This window comes from Amia ocellicauda, chromosome 18 (assembly GCF_036373705.1).
Source record: "Amia ocellicauda isolate fAmiCal2 chromosome 18, fAmiCal2.hap1, whole genome shotgun sequence".
In the NCBI taxonomy this organism is placed as follows: domain Eukaryota; kingdom Metazoa; phylum Chordata; class Actinopteri; order Amiiformes; family Amiidae; genus Amia; species Amia ocellicauda.
This window is the reverse complement of record NC_089867.1, coordinates 17,302,912-17,329,475: the sequence shown is the minus strand read 5'-3', so window position 1 is coordinate 17,329,475 and position 26,564 is coordinate 17,302,912. Positions and strand designations below refer to the sequence as shown.

The following is a 26,564-nucleotide window of genomic DNA, read 5'->3' as shown; positions in this document are numbered from 1 at the left end:
AAAACTTGAGGAGATATGGGGGGGGGGGAGGTAAAGTTTACATTGGAAAACATTTTTTTTCCCCTCTTACCTTTGACTTTGAATCCAGTGCTTTCATCATCAGAAGAACTGTCTGATTCAAAGAGATCCTTAAATTCTTTCTTGTCCTCTTCCTTTCTTTCTTGATGCTTCTTGCGTTTGATCTCTGGGAAGTCCAGGTCTTCCATCTTAGTGGAGGAGGGGGGGGGGGGTGGGAAAAGGTAAGGGGGTGGAGAAAGAAAAAGTTTATTATCCACAAGAAACAATGCATTAAAAAATGCATCAATCCCCCCACCCCCTCCAAATACACCAAATGAAGCACTCTGTTTCCCAATTCCTGCTAAAGAAAAGCAAATACACAAATTCTAAATAAACAATTATTTAAAATGACAAGTTGATTTCTGCAACAGGCCAGAGAAGGCAGTTTTGTTTCTGTATGACTACACTGCAATTAAATGAACACATTCATCCAGCGGCATGGCTGAGGCGGTTACCACCTCAAACTCTTTCAAGCTGGCATTTAAAAAAAACGAATGTCATGCATCTTCCGTGCCCAGAAAGTTGTGTTGTCTTTGTGAAGAATTCTGAGGTACCTGTAATAATTGTTTTCAGTCTTCTGGTATCACAGGAGGGAAAAGCATCTTAGAAGTGAACAATCTTAAGTGTACCTATGTTTTTTTAATATTTATATAAATCTCTCTATACACACATAATCATTAATTAACAATCATGAATTAAATTATGAGTTTCAATACTTGGTTGCAAATCCTTTGCAGTCAATGACTGCCTGAAGTCTGGAACCAATAGACATCACCAGATGGTGGGTTTCTTCTTTGGTGATGCTCTGCCAGGCCTGCACCGCAGCGGTCGTTAGTTCCTGCTTGTTCTTGGGGCGTTTTGCCTTCAGTTTTGCCTTCAGCAAGTGAAATGCATGTTCAATTGGTTTCAGGTCAGGTGATTGACTTTGCATTGCAGAACATTCAACTTCTTTGCCGAAAAAAAGGCTTGGGTTGCTTTCGCAGTATGTTCGGGTCATTGTCCATCTGCACTGTGAAGCGCCGTCCAATGAGTTTAGATAATATAGCCCTAAACACTTCAGAATTCATCCTGCTGCTTTTCTCAGCAGTCACATCATCAGTAAATACAAGAGAACCAGCCATACATGCCCATGCCATAACATGCTTCACAGATGAGGTGGTATGCTTCCGATCATGAGCGGTTCCTTCCCTTCTCCATACTCTTCTCTTCCCATCATTCTGGTACAAGTTGATCTCATCTGTCCATAGGATGTTGTTCCAGAACTGTACAGGGTTCTTTATATGTTTTTTTGGCAAACTGTAATCTGGTCTTCCTGTTTCCTGTTTACATCTTGTGGTAAACCCTCTGTATTTACTCTGGTGAAGTCTTCTCTTGATTGTTGACTTTGACACAGATACGCCTGCCTCCTGGAGGGTGTTCTTGATCTGGCCAACTGTTGTGAAGGGATTTCTCTTCACCAGGGAAAGAATTCTTCTGTCATCCACCACAGTTGTTTTCCGTGGTCTTTTGGGCCTTTTGGTGTTCCTGAGCTCACCAGCGCTCGCTTTCTTTTTAAGAATGTACCAAATAGTTGATTTGGCCATACCTAATGTTGTTGCTATCTCTCCGATTGGTTTGTTTTGATTTCTAAGGCAAAACTGAATGGAAAACTCCCCAAGAACAAGCAGAAACTAAAGACAGCTGCGGTGCAGGCCTGGCAGAGCATCACCAGGGAAGAAAACCAGCATCTGATGATGTCTATGGGTTCCAGACTTCAGGCAGTCATTGACTGCAAAGGATTTGCAACCAAGTATTGAAACTCACAATTTAATTCATGATTATGTTCGTTTGTCCAATTACTTTTGAGCCCATAAAATTGGGGGGAACTCGTATAAAAATGGGTGTAATTCCTACACCATTCACCCAATTTGGATGCAACTACACTGAAATTAAAGATGAAAGTCTACACTTAAATAACACCTTGATCGTTTCCATTCAAATCCATTGTGGTGGCATACAGAACCAAAATGATGACAATTGTGTCCCTGTCCAAATATTTATGGACCTAACTGTATGTGTATGTATGTATGTGTGTGTGTGTGTATATACACTCACCTAAAGGATTATTAGGAACACCATACTAATACTGTGTTTGACCCCCTTTCGCCTTCAGAACTGCCTTAATTCTACGTGGCATTGATTCAACAAGCTGCTGAAAGCATTCTTTAGAAATGTTGGCCCATATTGATAGGATAGCATCTTGCAGTTGATGGAGATTTGTGGGATGCACATCCAGGGCACGAAGCTCCCCTTCCACCACATCCCAAAGATGCTCTATTGGGTTGAGATCTGGTGACTGTGGGGGCCAGTTTAGTACAGTGAACTCATTGTCATGTTCAAGAAACCAATTTGAAATGATTCGACCTTTGTGACATGGTGCATTATCCTGCTGGAAGTAGCCATCAGAGGATGGGTACATGGTGGTCATAAAGGGATGGACATGGTCAGAAACAATGCTCAGGTAGGCCGTGGCATTTAAAAGATGCCCAATTGGCACTAAGGGGCCTAAAGTGTGCCAAGAAAACATCCCCCACACCATTACACCACCACCACCAGCCTGCACAGTGGTAACAAGGCATGATGGATCCATGTTCTCATTCTGTTTACGCCAAATTCTGACTCTACCATCTGAATGTCTCAACAGAAATCAAGACTCATCAGACCAGGCAACATTTTTCCAGTCTTCAACTGTCCAATTTTGGTGAGCTTGTGCAAATTGTAGCCTCTTTTTCCTATTTGTAGTGGAGATGAGTGGTACCCTGTGGGGTCTTCTGCTGTTGTAGCCCATCCGCCTCAAGGTTGTACGTGTTGTGGCTTCACAAATGCTTTGCTGCATACCTCGGTTGTAACGAGTGGTTATTTCAGTCAAAGTTGCTCTTCTATCAGCTTGAATCAGTCGGCCCATTCTCCTCTGACCTCTAGCATCAACAAGGCATTTTCGCCCACAGGACTGCCGCATACTGGATGTTTTTCCCTTTTCACACCATTCTTTGTAAACCCTAGAAATGGTTGTGCGTGAAAATCCCAGTAACTGAGCAGATTGTGAAATACTCAGACCGGCCCGTCTGGCACCAACAACCATGCCACGCTCAAAATTGCTTTCCCATTCAGACATTCAGTTTGGAGTTCAGGAGATTGTCTTGACCAGGACCACACCCCTAAATGCATTGAAGCAACTGCCATGTGATTGGTTGGTTAGATAATTGCATTAATGAGAAATTGAACAGGTGTTCCTAATAATCCTTTAGGTGAGTGTATATATATGTACATATGTACACACACACAAACATACATACATACACCTACCACTCTCATATTAGAATTATCCAATTTTGCAGTTGATTGCAAGGACACCGTGGACAAAGGGGACAGCCAAAAAAATTAAAGTTTAGTCTTCTTTCTAGAACACTGTTTTCAGAGAACAAGACTGTGTGTAAAGCTCATGCTTGGGAAGGCGGGGGGGCAGTGTGGGAGGCTGCAGTCAAGGCTGCTCTGTGTTGCATGAGCCAGAGGCCTTCGTCTCCCAGCTGTACGAACGAACACACCCCGATACTGACCTGAGCTCAACCCGCCCCCCCCTCCCCGCGGCCCATCAAACAGTCAGTCAGTCTGTCCTTGGGCTACTCTGCCGCAGCGCTGACAGGTCTAGCAGAGCACAGCGGCAGTACTAATGAGCGTGCGATACGCCCCCAGGGAGCAGGGGGGGGAGCGTCAGAGACTACCGTCCTTAATCACAACTGAGCTCAGGTAACACTAGATGAAAGTGAGGATGGGCATCGACTGGCTCATTAACCCCCGCTCCCCCATCGCACCCCCCACAGCTGTCAGGCTGTCTCCGGAAGCCATGCCAGGAATCCAGTCGCTGACTGTGCCTCTCTATCGACCCTGCCCGGGTTCCTGCACTCCCACGATAAGCTGGCAAACACGTAAGAGCAGACGCTATGCCCACTATGTGCAAATGCTGATAACACATAAAGGGAAAGGGAGGGTGAAGACAATTAAATCGGCGTGGCAGCCAGATTCCAGTTCCATGGTTAAGATGGAACCGACCTCCGTCCACGTGCGTTCTAGTTCTGTTTGCTTTGAGTAACCAATCCCTCTGCTGCCTTGCCTGACCCCGGTGCACACTGGGGTGAACAAATGCAGCACCACAACAGCGGCGGCAGCGGAGGAGCCAGGAAGCACAAACAATAAAACGCCCCCAGTGTGTCAGGGAGGGAGTCGCAGGACAATGCGGCAAGCACGTTGTGAAGTTCTCCTTTTCAGCTCAGAAGCTGCCAGGTGGTCTCTATGGTAATTACCCTCTCTTTCCCTGAGATCTCCAGCTGAATCTCCTTCTCTCGCAGTTTCTTCCAGTGACTGTAGTACTTGGTCAGGGGTGTGCCTTCCTCGGCAGTCTGCTTCTCCCAGGCCTCCTGCAAACCAGGAACAGAAGGAAATATTAAAGCCAGGCCATGAAAAATATATAGCAGCTCCATCAATGATTCAACAGCACACTAGAGCTGGCGATCAAAAATCTGCGTCTCAAAAAAAGAATCTTAGCAGGAAATGATGAAACAGAAATCGAGACGTGAGGTCTCAACCTGGCTGTGTGGGAGGCCCGGTCACCTGGGTGGCAGGGAGATGGGAGAAGGGGAAGGGGAGTAAGTGTGCAAGATAAAGTGGGGGGAGTTTTAACATGTATTAAAAGAGTAGTACTACAGAAACATGTCTGAGTGGCGAAAACAAGACAAATTCATAAACACATACAGTAAATAAAACATCGCTTATAATTTTTCCAAAGCAGACGATTCAAGTTGTGTGTATGGAGCACGCACGCTGGATCTGAGTGTCAATTTAGTCCTAACCAGCGTATTGGGATTCACTGAGTTGTACACAGAAAGCAATCAACACACACAATTACTTTTGTTGTTGTTTTTGAAGCCTTCACAATTTGGTGCATGTTAGTGCTGAGAAAAAGCTGCAGGGGAAGCCATGGCAGCGCCAGGACTGTGAGGGAAAGAGAGGGAGGGGACAGCATACCGACCAGCTCGGGGGGGCAGGGCTGGATAAACACAATGTTACCTATCTGCTCATTAAGTCTGTTCAAGTTCAAACTCTTCATTTTATGCATCCACCCATTGCAACAATGCAATAATAGTACTAAGACCTCTCAGGGGCTTATTGCATTTGAAAAAGATCCAGATGAGTCTTTTCTCAGTTATGTTCTTTGGTCGTGTGCCTCAAAGGTCATGAGAAACAGAGGCCAGGTTATTTATAAAACACTAAATTCTGGTATGACAAACAACCACAGCAACAAAACTGTTTTGTTGAGAACAATGTTTAACAGAGGACGGACTGTGTGTGAAAGACATGAGGAGGGATGAGAGAGAGAGAAAGAAGAAAAAAAAAAAAAAAAGGATCATTGCCAAGTTTCCCTGCGGGTCCTCGCTGATGGTATTGATCGGGTCAAATAAGATTATCTGACCTCCAAATCCAATAGACGGTAATAGATTGCCGGTACAGTCGCCGGTTATCTAAACTTATTTATAACAATTTGCTGTGCGGTTATAAGTGTAACGCAAAAAAAGAAAAACGTGGTCTCCTGTTTTAGTGAGAAATACGCCTCAGAGCTCTGCAGGGCGAGCAGCAGGGTGGCCAGCAGCACCTTTTGCCTTAGTATTCATCCATTTTATTCATTATTTATAGTTTGCACAAGATGGAGACGCACGTACGCACTGGTGTCGGTTCAGCCTCGGACCTCCCTCACACAGGCGGGCCCAATTAACACCAAACACACGGAGGTTGCATGTCAAAACAATTCTTCCTCTGTACTTTAAGGGGCTTTAATTCCAATATGATTAATATGATATATAAATAAAAATATATGTGGGCCAGCTGAAGCATTACACAATCAATAAGTGGTGTACGCCTACTGTGAAGCTTGGCCCCGATCCCACATGCCCGGTCTTGAAGAACTGCACCCTGGGCATTATCTTTATCAGAGATCTTGAGCCCGCCTGCTTCACCCTCCTCCTCCTGAGCCGCTCTGTCATATCACCGGCACCATGGATCACAAAAAAAGAAAAATTCATCTCTGTCTCAGGGTTTTAAGTGGAGACCTGACTTAAATGCTTGTTTGAACTTCCCCCCCTTTTCACCAAGCTGCTCTGCACACTGGAGCCTACCAACAGAGCCGCCGCCTGCACCACGGCTCTGCATTAATCTCGTGTCTAATCTCGTCAAACAGAAATAGAATAACCGCCTGCGCTGCGCCGGGCTGGTACTAGGTTCCGTGCGAGAGAGAGCGCAGGGTGAAACGCCCTGGTTTCGGTTCAGAAATGCTTATCATCTGCTCGGACAGTCGCATACCAGGAGACTCGAGTGCCTTCTCACCCCCCGATTTCAAAAATTAGCAAGACTTTGAGTCTTATTTTAACACCGTTTAATGGGAAGCCTGTGTGTTGTTCAACTGGTGCGATGACTGAATGCCAAAAATCAACAGAAAGCCTTCGGTCACTATGAGTCTTCCCAATTCCATTATATTTAATTTAAATGTTTTTTAAATTAAACAATTAATGAATGTAAAATGTATTAAATTCATGTGAAAGATCCCCATCTAAGTAGGTGCGTAACGTATAATGCAATAAAATAAATGCAAGAAGGGGGGGATGATTTGTTTGTTTCCCCTTTTTTTGGATGTATCCGTTTATTTTATGCATCTCTGAAGGAGCAAGGCCAGAAGGATGTCCTTTTGCAATCGTGTACATTAATTGCTGATGACAAGGTTACCCTGTAGCCAAAACGGAAACGCACCGCTCTGAAGACTCAAGGATATCTCCTCTTATTTGTAAACCTAGCAAGAGACACGAGGGCTGGTGCCGAGCTGTCTACCAGCAAGGCACGGCACACCTTCCAAGACTTAGATTACATCCAAAAAGCCCATTTAATTCCATTTTTAAATATTTATTAATGCACTAATCCTAATAGGATCAGGGCTTTAAAGGTCCTCAAAGAAAAAACTGTTGGCATTAAGCAGTCACAGATGCAGCTACGGATGTTTTCCAGTGTAACCTTGTCCGGCGAGGGGGCTCTGCGGACGGCGGGTTTTAAGCAGAGCCAGCTGACAATAGCTCCTTCCCACACTGGGGCGGGTATCAGAGCGATGGCACGGAGCGACACTGCCCCCCCTACACCGCACACCCCTCGTTCACGTGCGTGCAAATCAAAGAGAATGTTACTAGAAGTAGTATTAATTTTATGACCGTGCTGTTAATTGTACAGCCAAAAACAAATGGATACATGGTGTTGCGGGACTAGCTGGTTATGTGCGCGGAGTGCAATCTTCCCTCTTCAAAACTGACCAAAACAACATAACTTGGTGATTTCTGTTAGACGGGCCATCCTTCTTCAGAAGAATGAGCAACATAAATACTAGGACCTCAGTGTCTTATGACCTTTGAGACACAAGGAAAACAACTGAAATTACTCTTAATATGGACCTCTTTTTCAAATGCGAAAAAGGTCTATATATTTATATAAACATACAATGTATATATTATTTGAAGTTGATTTCATTTTTAAATGCATCATGTTATCAAAAAATAAATTCACACAAGCAAAGTCTTAATAGATCACATGCGTCCCACTTTGTGGCCCTATTTATTTTAGGAGGTGCAACTAGCTAACCTCGGCGTCCACCCCCCAGTGGGACCGCGCCCGGTCAGAGGGCTGCCAGAGCTCCAGCCCACGGAAGCTCGTGGCTAAAAACAGGTGGTCAGTGTTTGATTACGGCGTCTGCAAGCTCAGCTGGTCCCCGCTAGCATTTCCTCAAGGGAGGAGGAGGGGGGGAGGGGAGAGAGAGGGGGGAAAAAACAAAACAACATCTGACATCTGCAGTGGGCGTCTGGCCTGCGATAATCCTGTACATGACAATAGGCGCAAAAGCCAAACTCAGGACAAATCACAACTGTTTCTGTGCAAATGCCCACCTGCCTGCCTGTTAAGCAGCAACCCCCCCCCACTACCTGTTTCTCAGCGCACGTATTTACTGACTGCCATTCTACCCCCAGGCTCATTTAAAAACACAAGCACTCTTTGTAGGGGATGACAAAATAAACAAACAAAACAAAAAGAAATTAACTGTTCACAAACTCTGTCACAAGGTGCTTGCTGTGTTTGTGTCAAATGTTGTGTGTCAGTTGGTCAAATACATCACTTTCCCTCAACTGTCTCTAAGATAAATCTCTCAGGTTGTGTTTTTCTTCACCTGTGTGGGCTGTGGGCTGTGGGCTAAAAGCTAGTACTCTATCTGCTCTCAGCACCTGGCTGACCAGAAAACTTTTCACGCCATGTCATTAACTGCAGAATGGGGGCTCCTCTACAGCTTAGCAACCTGCCCCGTACTGGGAAGCTGAAATGTGGGACTTGGGGAAGAAGAGTTCAATATTTATTACAATTTATTAAAACGGCTCACCACGAAGAAACCCAGAGAGATTAAAAAAAGAAAAAAGAAAAAAATATATATTTACGAAAATGCCCCGAGGGTGGACCAGCATGGTTCACCGTTTCAAACAAAGCAGCGCATTCAAGCACACTGCCGAGGCCGAGCCAAGGCCACCGGGAATATAGGCTTCAAAGAGCATGGCGCTGCTGCTGCGTCGCGGGCCGCCTCAGGAAATAAATCACCGCGGGTGACGCCAGACTCCCATCACACACTCGCCAGAGCGCCGCGCTCCAGGGCTCCGTGTAGAACAGAGCCGCACGGTTATTAGGAACAGGCTGATGTTGACATAAAGCGAAAAAGAGGTGTCTGAAGAATGAAAAAAAAAAAGTACATTCAATCGAGTCAAGTTGCCTCCTCGTCTTAAAAAGCACAATCAGAGGTCTGAGAAATGGAGAGAAACCTTAAGCACCTTGAGAAAGTGACATGACGGGAGTCTGCGAAATGCATCAGACAAATGGACGGACAGACCACAGCCTTGAGGACGTACACACACTCCTGACCCCTTGCCCCTAAACAGCATCCCAAGTTGAGACTGCGTCTTGCCCCACACAAGTGACCCAGGCATAGGGCTGCTTTCCTTTGTTTTTGAAGTCCCCTACCACCCCACCACGCAAACATCACAGGCTTTTGGCCACACAGAGCCAGAGCCGGTCAGTCAGGTCTGGCTCTGTGTGTCTCTAACTTGCAGTCAGCACCAAGATGAAAGCCAGATGGGCCCGCGGGCAGCGAGACTGTGTCCCAATGCCATCCTCAGAGCACGCATGGCTCCGGAGACAGCCCGTCCTTCCCCCGAGCCCTGCGTCGCCACAGACTCACCACAGCCGCCTGGTCAGCCACACCAAACGTGGCCTTCTGTCTCCGGCTCGTGATGTGGGCAGAGTTCTCCTGTATTTTCTCAAGCAGCTGCCGGATCTGCTTGCAGTAATTGGCCACTTTGCATTCCTTCAGGAAAGCTTTCAGCTGCAGGAGAGAGGGAGAGACGGGGGGGGTGGAGAAAAGGGGGAGTCAGGTCAGGAGGGGATATTATCTCAGCTAATACAGAGACTCTCACTTATCTACTATTACTACTAATCTTATAGATCCCTGGGAAAGGTTCGACTCAGTGCTGATGCCGCTTAACCCGGGCCACACACACCTGGATACAGGTTTAATGGAAGCGGACCGGATGACAACCCCTGACACCAAGCAAAGCAGACAACGATGAGCCTGCCTTCATGATTCTGTCCTTAAAAATACTGTTCTTCCCAAATACAGCAGAAGAAAAGAAGAAACACACAGGCATTTCCCAGACATGTCCCTGGAACAGAACACCACAGTACTGCGGAAGATGTGAATCATCATAATAATTACATTAAATAAAAACTGAAATACTGATCATTCCTGCATGTGATGCACGTCTTACACCAGATACCAACATTGACACATCATGTGTTTTTGAAAAGGATCAATTTACATGCGTCATGATAGGCATGTGATGAGAAAAACATTCCCAACCAATGATGTATACTTTTTCCCCCCTTGCCTGTAGAAAAACTTTAACCCTGATATATTCCCTGCCGGAATTCAGACCCCACACGGAAATTGGAATGCCCGGGCGTGATCCTGTATTCTTTCACAGAACGTTCGCAGCGAACAGTGGGAGCTTTGGTGCAGAAACCCTCTCCGGTGCGTATGCCTCACCACTGCCAAGAAGGACACACCACTGCCTCACCACTGCAAGAAAAAAGGCACTGCAGAAAGGGAAGGCTCTGAATGGCAGGATGGTTTATTTTCTCCTAAAAAAAAATAAGACTATATAAAAAAATTAAAAAAATAAAAAGAGAAAAAAAAACGAAAACACAGACTGATCAGCCGGAATGGCGACAAACAAAGTCTCATCCGTAAAAACCAAGTGCTGGTGATTAACACTAAAGCAGGCAGCCCACAGAGGCTCGAAATTGTTATTTAATCCAATGCTTTTACCACTCACTGGCTCCAATCACACAGACAGGACCCAAACTATGAGAACAAGGATTTAAATATCTAATTTGCTCCAAGTTTTTCATTATATAATTAAAGTGCAGCTCCTCAGCCTAGGGAGCACACTCTAATTGCATTCGATGGTGATAATGCCCTGAACATTATCTCTGCCGTGCCCATTATCTCTCCCTTACCGGGACAGAGGCAGCCCTCTCGCATTAGTGGAGAGACTCCACAGACACGGTTTAAAAAAAAAAAAAAAACACAAGTCAGAGGGAGAACGTATACGTGCACGTGTCCGTGTCCGTGTCCAATTAGCGGATACCGCTGGGGGAAAACACTCTCGCAAGAGTCAGCTCTTCGCTTCGGAAAGCTGGTTTATTTTACGGTTAGACAAGCCCGATCAGCCATCTTTAGGTCCGATCTCTGCCTCGCTGGTCTGACAGATGAGGATAAGCTGGTGGCATCATAGTCGTATTAATACTATATTAATACAAATCACCCAGTATGTTTAAAGCTCAGTGAAGGGAGGAGTGGTGCAGGTCATCCAAGTAAAACCAAGCCGCAGAGATCAAATGATAGCTGCCTACAATTTCTGAACCTCACTTGACCCACCTGACCAGAGAACCGAACCTGCACCTGTACATGGTAAACATCCCTTCTGCTTTCAAACCACAAGTGCCTGTATTTAGCCACATTACCACTCAAATGTGAAAGTAAAAGAAAACAGGGAGAAAACGACAGGTTCCATGTTGCTTAATCATTTCTCATACGCTCAACCACTGCTGCTTCTGTCAATCCAACCCCCCCCCACCTCAAATTTGAGTTGTTAGAGGTTTGCTTTCTGAAGCCTCAAAGGCAATTGTCATGTTATCATCAAATGTATGGTGTCAGCAACTGTGATAACAGCAGCAGCATCAACAAGCATGAATTGTAAATTACTCACTATAACAATACAAAATACCATGCTGGCATGGCACACACACCATATTCCTCACCCTCAGGATGACTGGCAGTTCATTCCCAGAAACATGCAGCGGCCTCATTATAACGAGGGGTCATTACAACAGGGGCGTGGAGCGAGCCGCCATAGACAGAGATTGGCTGGTCTAAAACCACTCTATGACGCTGCCCGATAACCCCAGGTCACATAGGTGAGAGAAAAAGAGAGCGACTATGGGAAAGCATTTCCTGATGACCCAAGGTCTGTTCAGCTGGACAGACACCAGATACAAGCCAGTTGTGTGTGCGTCATATGGCAAGACAAACTGGACGGAAAGGCAAAATGGCAAAACGGCAGAGCTTTTTTCCGTATGCATACACACTTCCCCAAAACACATTTATTTATTTATACATTTCTAAATAATTAATCAGGAGTTAAATCAACCCCGCACACAGCATCCCGGGGCATGCGACACTGCTGGCAGTACGTCTCGGAGCACAGGTAGTCTAACGAGGGCAGGGGGAGAAGGAGGAAGGCAGAGCACAGGTACTGAGGGAGAATCACAAACAAGAATGCAGTGGAAGCCGAGATCTCCGTGATGTGATAACACTGCTAATGGCATCTTCTTTAAATTATATATAATCTATAGATAGATATCTACATATACATAGATTTTGATTTCATAATTTGTAGAGTGGGATAAGTAATTATAAAAACTGTAACTAATGCATTTGTGAGGACAATAAATAAGAAAATGTTTAAAATCCTGCTACATTATGAACACACACAGTCGGCATTCTAGGAATCTCAACAGGTGCCATCAAGAGGCAACATGCGCGTCTGCACACCATCGCGTCACGTGCGTCGTCCAGACAGGAGCTCTTGAACTCGTCCCTAACTTGAGACTGCAGTGAAAGCAAGTGGCGACATTGCTTGCCACTCTGCCCTTCTTGATTTATCAATACACAAATGTAAGTAGTTTGCTACAGAGATTTAAGTTTTTCCTGCTGCAGCAAATTCCCAAGGACCAATCAAACATTGAAACTAGCATTTGTACATGCCCATATAAATATATATATAGAGCATATAAGGAAGCAGTTGAGAAGAAAATACAAGCCCTACTAGACCCTATACTAGACCTACTAAATTTCAGTGAGCTTTAGCATCTTACAAAGGGATTATTATCCACAAGCATTAGGCCCAAGACATAAGGAGAAAGAACTGATTAAAGGCTCATGTGCATAATATCTTTGATCTGTGTGAAATTTCCGACACAAACTTAATCTCTCTTCCTGGAAACACAATGACGTCACCTGGAAACGCCTCCTAGCATCTGGTCAGTCCAGAGGCACCGAGAACCAGCGTTTTACTACAGGTCAAACCAGGCTGGGGCAGATCCCACAGTACAGTACTAAACAAACTACAACCGTGATGCCAAAGCAAAAGCAAAAAGATCAAAAACAAAATGATTTTGCTGTAAAAGATTTAACTATTTATTGTTTTAACTCGCTTGCAATTAATAAAATACATCTAAATAAATAAATTCCAGAGACCCTAAATGTCATCACAGGAAAAGAATGACTGTATTACTCAGCTGTCTGCTTTTACCATAAGCCTCAAATCTCTCATAATACCAGCACATGTGTCTGCATTTTGTTTTGGCACACACGTTAAGGATGTGGCTATTTTTATTTATTTTCCTCCCCCACCCCACAAGTTCAAAAACCTCAGGGCTGAAAAATGGCTGGGTGGAGCCCAAGACCAAGCACCCCAGAGAGAGGGTGCGTGGCTGCCCTGTAAGCTTTCGGGGACACGTGTGCCGGCCTGGCCAGCGAGATGCGAGCACACTGAAATAACGACTGCAGACCAGAGGGGTCTTTACAGTTTATCGCTGTGCAAAAACATAAACGCAATTTTGTTTTACATTATATCAAGCAAAGGCTGTGCCCAAAATGTCCGTTTCGAATAGTGTTTAAAGTTCTCCGCTGGCTTTGAAATCCTCACACATGGCCTGAGAAACCACTCTATGCTGCACACCAGGGTTGGGGTTGATTCCAGTTTTTTCCATTCCAATTTCCATTTGTAATTCCAAATTATGTTTTTTTTTTTTTCACTTTGGAATTCCAATTCCAATTCTCATTCAATTCAATTCCAATTGCAGTTGAGCCTAATATGTCAAAGGCAAAACTAATTGTAATGGGGATTTAGAATGGGTCTGAAAAATGGAAACGGAACTGAAGAAGTGGAATGGACCCCGACCCTGAATATTACATCTATCTATGCTGTACGCCATCTAGAATCAGAGCCATAATCCTGCCAATTATACTATACTGTGTATAGTGTATAATGAAAATGACCTGTTATTGTGTGACAGTCTCTCAGGCTTCTACCTCATATCAATGGAAAGAAAATGCTTCTCTTCTCACAGTTTTGCATTATTCTAAATGTAATTAAAAATTAATAAATGGCCCATCCTACATGGAGATGTACACACAAACACACACACACACCTAGCCTGTGGAGATTATTGGTTTATGAATATGGCTGCAAGGAAAAAAAACAGACAACCAAAAAAAAAAAAAAAAAATACACAAACAAGGAGAGAAAAGGTCAGAGCGACATACCTGAATGACAGCGGGCAAGGTCAGCTCTGGGAAGCCGATGCAGGAGGCCTGTGTGTGGAAATACTCCAGCAGGAGGTCGTACAGCTGCTCCAGGAGCCCGTCCTGAAATACACACACACACACCGTCACAGAGCAGAACAGCAGCCAGACTCTCACCTCTCATGCAAATGGTGCAATCATTAAGACACAAGAGCTATGGGGGGGGAAAAAAAAAAAAAAAGAGAATTCACTCTTGGTTTTAGTATAAAGTCACCACAGGACTACACTGCAATGGATTACACTCCATCAAAATAAAGACAAACCCAAGCCATAGGGACAGTGTGGCTGTCCCTCTGAGGACAGCCAAATTGGGCCTAGTCTATGAGTCGAGACTCTTTTCACTTTTATTGTGACCCGCTTCAGGTCTCCACTGCGGCCTGCATGGAGCCGGCTCTGTAATTCAGTCCTGCCCTGTTTAAACCCATTACAGTGCAGGGACAGAACAGCCACAGCGCCAGATACACAACTATCCAGAGTGGAGGGCTGACTGCCACTGAAATCTAGAACTAGAATCAAAAAGGGAAAAATCGGCCATTTGGACCAAAAAGGTTGCAAAAGAAAAAACACATTGCCACTGATACACACACCCAAATAAACACATGCATTACACTTATTTCCTGATATATAAAAATCCACGCATTCACTGAGGATGTGGAAAGTTTAATCCGTGCCGCCGTGGCAATCCTCATCAGGCAGGCCGGTGCGGTAGCGGGCTGCGCGTCCGTGTCATAATCTCCTCAATCCTGTTAGCTGTGCCGGAGGTCAGAGAGGGGACTGAGGTGTGACCCACTTACCCTGAATGCCTTTTCCTGCAGATTGACATTGGACAGCTTTAAGATCACAGCAAAGTTGATAGGTTTCACACTCATGCGACCAGGCTTCTTGTTAAAATCAACTTGTTGAAATATCTGAAAGAGAAAAAATATATATATAATTTATACATATACATCAGAAGACTCCCCAAGCGGTTTCCACTTGTCCCGATGCACAGCGTCTCTTTTCCAGGTCCTGCTGGCCAAGCTCCTGATCTTCTCTGTCTATTTTCACCTCTCTGTGTCCATTCCACAGCTTTTTCAGTGCATCTCTGATCTGTATTTCTGGCAACATGTCCCGGCAGTGTCCCGACAGTTGAGAGGGTGACATCTTTACCTTCTCAATGATGTCATACCCCTTCGCTCTAGGATCCTTTTTTTTTTTGTTAACGCTCTCTTCTTGTCATTACAAGAATACATCTATATACACATATACATACATTCATAGACACAGTATGTGCATAAAGGAAAATAAGGAAAAGACAGGGAACTGAAATAAAAACAATGTACAGGATCATTTGAAGATGGTGGGAAGGTAGGTGGGAAGGAAAGTAGAGTCTAACTGCAGGTACAGAATCAATGTTTTACTAACCCAGCAAGATAAATCTGCCTTGGACCTGAAACCACAACAACAGAGACTTGTTTATTTTATTGCTCATTACTATTGATCCACCCAACTGCAGACTGAGCAGCGCCTGTATTCAGAAAGCATTCACAGCGCAAACCAAACACCTGGGTAAGCGTACAAAACAAAGTTGTAGGAAAGTGTCACGTAAATCTTGCACGAAACCAAAACTTAAAATTAAAATAAATCTTTCCTTAAGATTTCGTGACACACTCGCACACACACTTGACGGACTGGAGGACATTTCATCATGATCGTCCAGTCGTTTGCAGTGCAATGTGTGAGAAAGCCGAGAAATGATCATTTTATGTCTTTGTTTTTGTCAAGTCTGATGCAAGCATCTCTGACATTCTAATGGAAATGAATGTCCCGCCGATGACTTTGTGACAAATAAGCGAACACACTCGCTCAGATGGCATACCTAGACTGTCAGTGAAACTTAAATCAATACGTAAAGGTCAATGGAAGATGCAGAATTCTAGAGAGGGGGTTGTTGGAAAACTGTAGCAAACAGAGATATAAAGATAAGCACGGTGTTGCTTTCAAAGGTTCTCATGAGCAGATATAAAGATTACATGCACAGGTATTATTTAATCTTTATATTAATTCATCAAATTTTTTCTCTTTCGAGGCCTTGTCAGACAGATAATTGTTTCTGCCCTGCTAGACACAGAAACTTCAGATTTCAGACAGTTTTATTTACAAGCTGCTTTTACACATTTATAAAAATCATAATTCAATAGATGAATTATGAGGTAAAGTCAGATTAGACTGAAGCCCTTCTGAAAGTTGCATAGATTTCAGACAATGCAAAAAATGTGACCTATCCAGAGTACTGGCATTCCAACTTGGATGTACATAAGCAGGTGTCTATGTGTATTTGCGAGAGTGTGTGCATGTCAGTGTGTGCATGTTGTGTGTCCATGTACACGTCAGATTGTGAGCATGTGTGTACGCTTGTCAGACAGCGTGAGTGTGTGTGTGTGTGTGTGTCAGGCAGTGCATGTGTGAATGTACGTGTGTCAGTTAATGTGTGTGTGTAAAAATGTATGTAAACATGCGTCTATGTGCCCGTGCACGTGTGCGCGTGTATGTGTGTATCCATGAATGTGAATGCGTGTCTGTGTTTGTAGCGAGTGTGTCAGAGTGTGAATGGTAGTGTCTGTATGTATCCATGAATGTGTCTGTATGTGTGTGTGTGTGTGTATCCATGAATGTGTGTGCGTGCATGCGTGCGTATGTGTGTCAGCGAGTGTGGCGCTGGGGGCTGGGTTGACTGCGCAAACAGCGGATGTGGTGTTGAGCTGCGGGAGGCAGGAGGAAGCAGGGTGAGCGCAGTGGTAAAGCCTGGACCCAGACTGATACGCTTAGGGGCCATTAAAGCAGAAGGAAACTTGCTATCATAGACCCCAGTGCAGACGAGGGAAACAGAAAAAGACCAAAAACAACACCCCCCCCACAAACGTACAAGAAATGACAAGAACAAAAGAAAAACATTTCTGCTTTCTAATATAAAACACAGTATGGCTGCTTGCTGCTTTAAAAAAAAAAAAAAAAAAAAAAAAAAGACAGGAAATGTAGCGAACAAGAAAAACAAAAAACAAAACAAAAGTGACACAAACAGACTGCGAGGGTCTGTTGGGGAGGGGCGCATGTGGCGAGGGAGGAGAGGGTGAGAGTAGGAGGGGAAGCGACAGGAGGGGAGCAGGGGGGCGCCTGTCCCTAGCTGGCTGAGCCTGACAGGATGTGGTCGGCACATAGCGCTCACAGCAGGCGTTCACCGCAGCTCTGTCACCGTCTGGTCAGGGCAGCGCTGCGCTCAACCCAGTGACCACTGCTGCGACGCAGCCGGGCTCCCCACAGTGCTGCTGCCTTCCGGTGGTCTGGGCCTGCCGCCTCTGCAGCGCTATTCTCACGGCAGCTCCAACCACAGCGCTGCTTATCAGCAAGACAAAACATAGCGCTCTGTGAAAGCCATGGAAAATGTTGACAGTTTGTGCCCTCCACATCACCTGTTAAAAGGTGAGGGTCTATGCAAGGTACACATGGAAAAAAAAAATCTACATTATTTATTTATTTGTATTTCTTTCTCAGAACGACTTATTTTCCAATCACGTTTTGTTTTTGGTTGGTTCTTTTAACGTCTCGTCTGTATACTCGCTATACTCGCACTCAGCCTCTCGTCATGCGTATGGTGTGCGGTCACAGCCCCACCGCTCTGAGACAGAAGGATGTGAGTTACAGCGTCACAGAAGTATAAATATACAAATACATATCTGTATCTCTATCTCTGTATGACCTTACTACTATTACTGACCAGGTCTCCCCACCTTGCCAAGCAGGACTGTTTATTTATTCATATTGTTCAATAACTCATCTATTAACACCTGTCACAGGCAGACTAAAAATACCACTAAACCTCTACATCAATGGACGGGTTCGACTGCGAGGTTCCAGGATGCATACGGAGGTTGTGAACACAACACAAGACAGAACGTGCCCAATCTGACACCTCTCTCTGCGGCGTCCAACCACAACAGCAACACAGCCGGTTATAGAGAGGTGGCAGGCTGGGTGGCAGTCCCTCCACAGAGGGCTCTTCTAAAAAATAAATCAATAAAATCTAGACGGATTGCTCATTTATCACGCACACAATGTACTTGACTTAGAACAGGCCCTCAAACTCAGGCGGACAACTAAACGCCAATCTCTCAGCTGACCTCTGCAGAGAGGGTGCAGGTCACCCCGAGGACACCCTCAAACCTTCAGTGCTGTACACCCGTGTCCAGGCCACGGCCCTGGAGCGGGGACTGAAGGCATTAGTGGCAAGAGAACGCAGAACACTGAAGTGACTAGAGAGGCAAGGGGCTGGGGGGGGGATGGGGCTGAGGATAATATAAAAGGGCAAACAGACAATTGGAATCACTTAATTAGACAGAAGCACTGAAGAGAAAAATATAGATGTGTATAATAGCGATTTACCTCAAGCAGGAAGGGTACAACTGGGACAAAAGTCTTGGTGCTCTGAGACAGCAGGGTGAGGGCTCGGACACAGTGCATGCGCAGAGGGTAATACCGGGTAGTGGGAACCAGTCTGTTTGAAAACAAAAGGGAAAAATATATTGTACCATACAGCACCAGGAGTGCCATGCATGCTCACTGCAGTGAAGCAGCAGCAGTGCACTGGACAACACTGACACCTGCTGGCATCCCTGTGTAACATCAGGTTTGACTTATTTGTCATACTAATTTTCATTTCAGCTTTCTTTATGGCATGAGTTCAGTAATGATATATACATTTAATTCCAAAAGTTGAACTATTAACATATATAACAACCTACTACCCATTGCAATATGCATATGAGTGGAACATTTAATTAAAAAAGACAACATTATACATGAACTTCATTACATGGTAAAATGGGAACAATCAAGATTGTGTTCATAAATGCACACAATAGTATCCCTTTGCATGCTGAACATCAACATAAAATACACAACACACGCAATGAGCAATGGATACACCCTGAAGGGCCTTGTTATTGTTCATCACTAGTTTGTATTCTGGCAAGGACATAGGACAACAATGCCTTGGTGAATGCCCCTTGCAGTTTGAAGCACGACTATACTACGTGTGATCAGCAGAGTGGGGGGAAAACGAGGCAAAGCGAATCACAGACCCAAGAGACTTATTCAGCCTTACTCCCCAGGTTCAGAGACATACAGAAACACACTTACTTCACACAGCCTACGGTCACCTGGCACAGCGGGTATATGAGTGGCTGCAGGACGTCGCTGGGGTGGAGTGTGCTCAGCACCCGGCACCACAGATACAGGCAGTGGATGTACTGCCAGTTATACACTGACTGGTACGTCTCCTGCAGAGCGGAGAGAAAGAAAGAAAGAATCGGCAAAAAGAAACTAAATCACATTCAATACAGTCCTCTTGTTTTCAGGTTCAGATATCATTTTGAAAACCCAACGATGCTAGAGAAGACAGGAGCCGCCAAGCTTGGTTACGACTTGCAGTCTGTAGTTGCTTGGAAAAGGCGGTGGTGGTAGGGGATATAACCAGTGTGGGAATCACCGAGAACCAAGAAATTTAGGGGCTCAAAGCATTCAAACTCGGCTACAATGTTTTAATCGAATTCTCCCCGTTTACGATCTGGCGGTAAACGTGTGGCCATGAAACTTGGATCGCCTGCCTTCGACGTCGTTGTACCTTCTTCTTCATAGTCATGGCGTTCCTCAGGTGAATGGCCAGTTGCCGGATGTAGATGAAGCCGTGCTGGTAGGTGACCTGTGTGTCCAGGGAGTACATCTCCGTCAGCGTCCTCTGCATGAAGTTGATCATCGGCAGCACGTTGGGAGAGGTGAACTTACAGTTCTTCACATAAGCGATGTACATTTGCTGGAAAACACAAATCAAATATACTTTCATACATACATCCATAGAAGTACAAAGAAAAGCAGATAAAGGTGGAGGGGAAACATTAGCTATAGAATGGATTGTAAGAAATGAAAAATAACAAAGCAGCACAGAGAAGATAGGAAGAGACGCCGTGGATTGAAACAGGAGGAAACATCTTGGGAAGGCCTTCAGCCGGCAGTGGATAGAAAAAGGCTAAAAATGAACATATTACATAAATAAAATGTATTCATAGCAACAAGCTATAGAGTGTCTTTGAATGTAAGACACAATGATTTATTCTTGTATCAAACTATTGTAAAAGCATGAACATAGCACAACATGAGACCATTGATGGGCGCCGTGCTGTACCTTAAGGATGGGGTTGAGGTACGCGTCCTGTTTGTGCCGGCAGATTTTATTGAGTGCCAGGAAAGCCAGGACTCTGACGGTCTCCTCCCCGGTACTCCACTGCTTGATCATTTGCTAAAAAAAATTAAAAAACGAGGCGGCTTTGAGGGGGGGACGGTAGGGCACAAGAGACAGAGAACCACCCAGACGTGACGAAACGCAAAACACATTTGGCAGCCAGAGTAAATCACTGTTATTCCTGAAGATGAAGATGGCTCCTTAAGACTACAGATCGAATTTACCTTCTGTTTTCTGCCATGATTAAGAGTAGGCGAGCAAGAAAAACAGATGGATTAATCACTTTATGCAAATTAATAATTTACAGAAAATAATAAATAAATGCCCGGTGAGTCTTTATTAATAATCTTGAGACACAAACCAGGGCAGGCTGGTGCCAGTCTGGGGCCTACACTTAACCAGAGGAGAGGTCCCCTGCACTGGTCCAGAGGCGGCTACGTCCCGTCCTTCTCACCTTTAAGAAGTGTCTGCACTGCTTGGGAAGGCACAGGTAGTAAGGCACCATTTGGTTGGCGTGTTTGAGGACTGCAATGACGACGGAGGCTGCTGTTAAACAGGACAGGAGCTGCAAAGGAAAATTAATATTTTTTGAAAGGGCCTTCTCTTCTGGTAGCATATAGCATATATAAACGCTCTTGTGTGGCATCAGTTTCACAGCATCTTCATAAATCACAAACTAATACTAATTTTAATATTTTACCCTGAAACACATACGAGCTTACAGTTCTCTTCTTGCTTGGTTTCCATGTAAATAATTGTATTAGTTTTGTCTTCTTTAATGATTTAGTATTGTTAACGGTTTAGAGAATGTTGCCTCAATTCTAATTCTAATTCATGCAAAACTAATTTACTTCCCAACTCATATTTTACACCCTGCGTTTTCGCATGTGTTTGTCCTCCTGTCCCTCGTTGTCCCATGTAACAAAACTTGGCTGGAAAAGATTGAACTCTTCTGTACCTGAACGAGACCAGCCAGATACATCTTGATGTCAACCTGCATCTTCTGCCACCGGGGACTGGAGGAGGGCAGCACCACCCTGGAAAAGAGGCGACACAGTTTTACATCACGTCTGAGCCCCCTTGTAATCCCTCACTTGAGTTTTCCTTCTTTAAGCAGTCCTTTCTCTCTCTCGCTCTATCCCTGCTCAGTGCCAGCAGCAAAATGTGTGAGGACACCATTATGATTACTGAATTACATCTGCAGACCACTGTGATCTTCTCTCGCACCTCACGATTAATGCCTGCATTCATATTTATAGCTTATTGTGTTTTTATGCTGTCATTCTTGTGTATATTTAGTATATGGTATGTTCATGTTTAGTTGCTTACAAAGTGTCTGCTAAATTACATGTTAGAGCTACAATTAAAAAATACCGATGTCATTACAGCACAAAGCCAGCAGGGGGCTCTTTTTAACAAGCTATCAATACGAAAGGATGCAACACTGCAGGGTTTTAAAATAAAAGCAATTGCAAATGAAAATGGCAGAGCTGAGGGAGAGAGCGGAGGTGTGGGGAGGAGAGGGGGAGAAAGGAGGAGAGAGACAGGTGGGGTTGCTTACTTTCTCTTGTCTTTCCCTGGCTTGAGCTGGAGCATCTTCTGGAGGGCATGAAACAGATCCTGGATGCAGAATGACACCAGGGCGTTGAACACTGCAACCAAGAGATTAAAAACTCACTGTTACAAGGAGTAACAAACCGATGAGTAAAATAAACAACACACCAACATCTCATAATATGCAAATCTGACAGATTAAAATATTCATGGGGCACAACACAAATCACAAGTATTCACACCACAGTTGCAGAAGAGAGGCACAAATCTGCTCCCTTTCTGGAGGTATTCGTTTTAATATAACAAGACTGTGTTCAACCTCACACACTCTCACACACAGGGGTGACAATGTAAGGGCCACACAGCATGGTTGTAGCCCCGCTATGAAGACTAGGTTCCCAGTATCAGGGGACCCCGGCTGTATATACAGAAACACAGGCTGATATGGTCAAGATTAGGGTGTAAGGGGTCAGGGTACCTGAACTATCCTCCACTCTGTAGCGCCCTGGGTCTTCTCCCTCCCCTTGGGTCGTCGCCACAGCGGCCTTGAAAGCCTGTGTGATCTCCCGGAACAGCCGTGGGCTCAGCTCCTTCTGTTACCAACGACACAGGGCACAACCCATGAGCAGAGGACACTTACAAAACACAAAGACATCCAGCACAGGGCAACTGCATGGGCAGCAGATACACAGAACTTCCTCAGAGCTGTATATAGCAATGCTGGGTGATTTAAGGACTTAACAGATACAAAGCACTATAAAATAAAAAGTAGGGATGAGACCAAATAGTCAAAATTTCGACTAGGGGAAGTGACCCAATTAAGACCACTTGCTCTTTTATTTTGAAATACAGAAAAGACAGGAAATATTAGAAGGATGATCTGTTTCACAGCAAATGCACAAAGCTGTTACTGGCATTTTACTTTTAATTTGGATCCAATCACATTTTTTGTTCTTGAGTTATGTATGACTTTGTACTGCCACTGTGCAGCAGCATTTTTAGAAGTCACCCCAAAACTTTGCTTTATATGGGGCCCTCCGAAGAAGCCATTTTTCTGGAATTTGGTGGCCAAACTTGTTGAATATTGATAAGAATTATACAATTAAGAGATTAATACATCAAAATAAACCTTATATGATGAATGTGCTTGGTATTTAAAAGCACTATTTTGTATTTGAAAATACAGATTTCATAAATTTCCGCAGCTAGCCCAGAACACTGTCAGAATGGTTACATTGTTTCACAGAGAATTCCTCCTTTCCATTTTTTTTGAGCAGTGTATGTGTGTGTATATATATTATAGATATATATACACACACACACACACACACACACACACACACACACACACACACATATACACTGCTCAAAAAAATTAAGGGAAAACATAAATATCACAGTATAAAACTAAGTTGATTAAACTTCAGGGATATCAATCTGTCCAGCTAGGAAGCCTAAGCGATTGTGAATCAATGTCACCTGTTTAGGTGCAAATGAAAGTGACAACAGGTGCACTGGAGAGGCAACAGCAAGACAACCCCAAGAAAGGGAATGGATCTGCAGGATGTGGCCACAGACAATTGCTCTCTCCTTATCCTTCCTGAGTGATTCTTCTCAGGTTTGCGTTTTGCTAGTGTCCTTGTCACTACTGGTAGCATGAGGTGGTACCTGCAGCCCATTCAGGTTGCACAGGCAGTCCAGTTCCTCCAGGATGGCACATCCATACGTGCCATCGCAAAACGTTTTGTTGTGTCTCCCAGTACAGTCTTAAGAGCATGGAGGAGATAGCAAGAGACGGGACCTGTGCTCACAGCCCAGCACTGTGCAACTCAATTGGCATTTGCCAGAGAACACCAGAATTGGCACGTCCGCCATTGGCGCTCCGTTCTCTTCACAGATGAGAGCAGGTTCACATTGAGCACATGTGACAGACATGAAAGAGTCTAGAGACGCCGTGGTGAACGTTATGCTGCCTGCAACATTATCCAGCATGACCGGTTTGGCGGTGGGTCAGTGAAGGTCTGGGGAGGCATATCCTTGGAGGGTCGCACAGACCTCCACGTGCTAGCCAACGGTACCCTGACTGCTGTTAGGTACCGGGATGAAATCCTCAGACCCATCGTCAGACCTTACGCTGGTGCAGTGGGCCCTGGGTTCCTCCTGGTGCAGGACAATGCCTGGCCTCACGTGGCCAGAGTGTGTAGGCAGTTCCTGGATGACAAAGGCATTGATGCCATTGACTGGCCCTCACGTTCCCCAGACCTGAATCCAACCGAGATCCTTTGGGACGTTATGTATCGGTGCATCCGACGCCGCCAAGTAGCGCCACAGACTGTCCAGGAGTTCATTGATGCCCTGATCCAGGTCTGGGAGGAGATCCCCCAGGACACCATCCGCCATCTCATCAGGAGCTTGCCCAGACGTTGTCCGGTGCATACAGGCCCGTGGGGGCCATACACACTACTGAGCCACATTATGAGCTGCCGTGATGAAATTCACACAAGTTGGAACAGCCTGTGATTTCAATTGTTTACTTTGATTTTTGGTGTGAGTTTGAATCCAGCCCTCAATCGGTTGGTGATTTTGGTTTCCGTTGACCGTTGTTACATCATTTAGTTCTCAACGAATTACACAATGCACAGTATAGATTTTGATCTTTAATATATTTCGTTCATTGAGATCCGATGTGTGATTTAAGTGTTTCCTTGTAGGGAATTTGATATTTCTTGTCTGTGATTGGCTAAACTAGAACGTGCCATGACTAAAAATGTCAGTACTGCATGTAAATAAGTACTATATAAATAAGTAAATAAGTACATTAAAACACCTTTAAGTATAAAATATGTGCAGTGCAATTAAACTACCACAAATCTACAACTGGTATATTAAGACACCTAAAAGTCAAACATCCTTCTGAGACGCTAGCAATGACAGAAAAGGAAAGAGGACCGAAACAAACAAATTATTATATATCTACATACATAGCCTACTATTGCCTATAGACAATTTCTTTAAGTCACTGGAACTTGAAAGCACAGGTATGTTTCTGATCTGATTTAGCGTAGACCGGTAGTCTAGTTGAGTGTGGTTTGGAAAAACAAATAGTTTAGTTAAAGTGGATTGTATAAATTAGGTATAGCTAGATTGTGTAATACATTTCATATTTCGCTATGACGAGAAAACACTGCCACAAGGACACTAATGTTAAGTCATTTGCATCGCAGCTCACATCAAACTATTGTTGAATGGGAATTAAATTAATAATTTACTTAAAACTGAGAAAGAAAACACACTCTGGTCAGTCAGGTTACAGCTGTATTCACAAAATATTCAGTTCTTATGCACACGGCAACTCTGCCTTAATTTTCGCGAGACGCACATATTGGATTGCAAGCGTTCCTTTAAAAAATACCACCATTATAGTTAATTGTGAAAATATCAGGAACAACACCTGCTTGCAAAATACGAGTCTGACACGAGATGCGTGAGAGTTGCCATCTCCCCAGAAACTCAATGAAAATGAATGCGTTTGCGTTCTGTGTCACTTCCATGTATGTCATGGGGTTACTGTATATATGCATGTGTGTGTTCTGTATATACGACATTGTTCCCTCTACCTTCATAGCTGCCTTCCATTCCTCCACCAGCTTCTCCGTCACTTTGATCGTGTCGGGAGATTTCTTCGATTTTTCAGACGTTGCTGCTGCTGCTTCTTCATCATCATCACCAGAACTGGCCTCCTGCAAAAGGCAAAGTGGCAAGGGTTTAGTTCTGTCGATTTGCTAAGGAATGATTTGAAATACCAGAGGATTTGATGTTATGGTTCAGCTGATTAATAATGTAATAATTCTGTGACGGGGGGTATATATATATGATGGTATATTTTGAGGGATATATGTGATGGTATATTACAGAATACCAGAGCTAATATGTGTGATGTAGCTCAGCAAAAAAAAAAAAAAAAAAAAAAGGTGTGAAGTACTACCTCCAGGTGGCTGGGCAGCTCGTGGTATTTACTATCCTCCTCATCCTCCGAGCTGTCCGTGTCGTCAAAGTTCAGCAGAGTCTGGTCGTTGTCCTCCAAGAACTTGTAGAACTCGGGGTCCTTGTTCTTCAGCCTGGTCAGCTGGTCTTTGTGCTGTGAAGCCTTGCCCTTCTTTTTGGAGCTTCTGTAGGAGGAGTATAGATACAAACATCTCAGCACAAGGTGCGGCACGTCAGACTGAGGGAGGGACACTGAGGCTTTTCACTGGCAAGAGCACCCAAGGCAACTTCCAAAAGCTACATCTGCCCCCAACACAACTGATTTTCTTGTTATGTCATAATGTAAATCTCCAGATGTCTTACATCTCCTGGGTAGCCCCTGCAGACTTCTTGCCAGTTCCATACAGGCCGACCGTGGTCTCCTCCACCTCCTCGTCAGAATCGCAGTCATCCCCAGACTCAAAACCGGAGACCAGGAACTCGTCCACGCTCAGGTCCTCCAGTTTCCTGAAACACGGGAAGGTGATTTGATTGGTCTTTTAAAGTAACACCGGGGACGCATATTAAAATAACAGTAATCTCACTCAATGTGTAATCTGTTCAGAC

At 44.5% G+C, this 26,564-nt stretch overlaps 1 protein-coding gene across 1 annotated transcript in view; it reads right to left on the bottom strand.

The window, feature by feature from the left end:
* The window catches only part of noc2l (NOC2-like nucleolar associated transcriptional repressor), a 34,339-nt gene that overhangs the window by 6,764 nt on the left and 1,011 nt on the right, over window positions 1-26,564 (bottom strand). The window contains exons 2-17 of the mRNA XM_066691477.1: window positions 26,322-26,465; window positions 25,960-26,143; window positions 25,592-25,714; window positions 22,453-22,567; window positions 21,982-22,072; window positions 21,379-21,457; window positions 20,875-20,985; window positions 20,364-20,477; window positions 19,806-19,994; window positions 19,322-19,461; window positions 18,566-18,677; window positions 14,941-15,054; window positions 14,108-14,209; window positions 9,398-9,541; window positions 4,398-4,511; window positions 71-206 (exon numbers count right to left, since the gene is read on the bottom strand). Of these exons, the coding sequence (XP_066547574.1) occupies window positions 71-206; window positions 4,398-4,511; window positions 9,398-9,541; window positions 14,108-14,209; window positions 14,941-15,054; window positions 18,566-18,677; window positions 19,322-19,461; window positions 19,806-19,994; window positions 20,364-20,477; window positions 20,875-20,985; window positions 21,379-21,457; window positions 21,982-22,072; window positions 22,453-22,567; window positions 25,592-25,714; window positions 25,960-26,143; window positions 26,322-26,465 (2,012 nt within the window). The remainder of the gene's footprint in view (window positions 1-70; window positions 207-4,397; window positions 4,512-9,397; window positions 9,542-14,107; window positions 14,210-14,940; window positions 15,055-18,565; window positions 18,678-19,321; window positions 19,462-19,805; window positions 19,995-20,363; window positions 20,478-20,874; window positions 20,986-21,378; window positions 21,458-21,981; window positions 22,073-22,452; window positions 22,568-25,591; window positions 25,715-25,959; window positions 26,144-26,321; window positions 26,466-26,564) is intronic.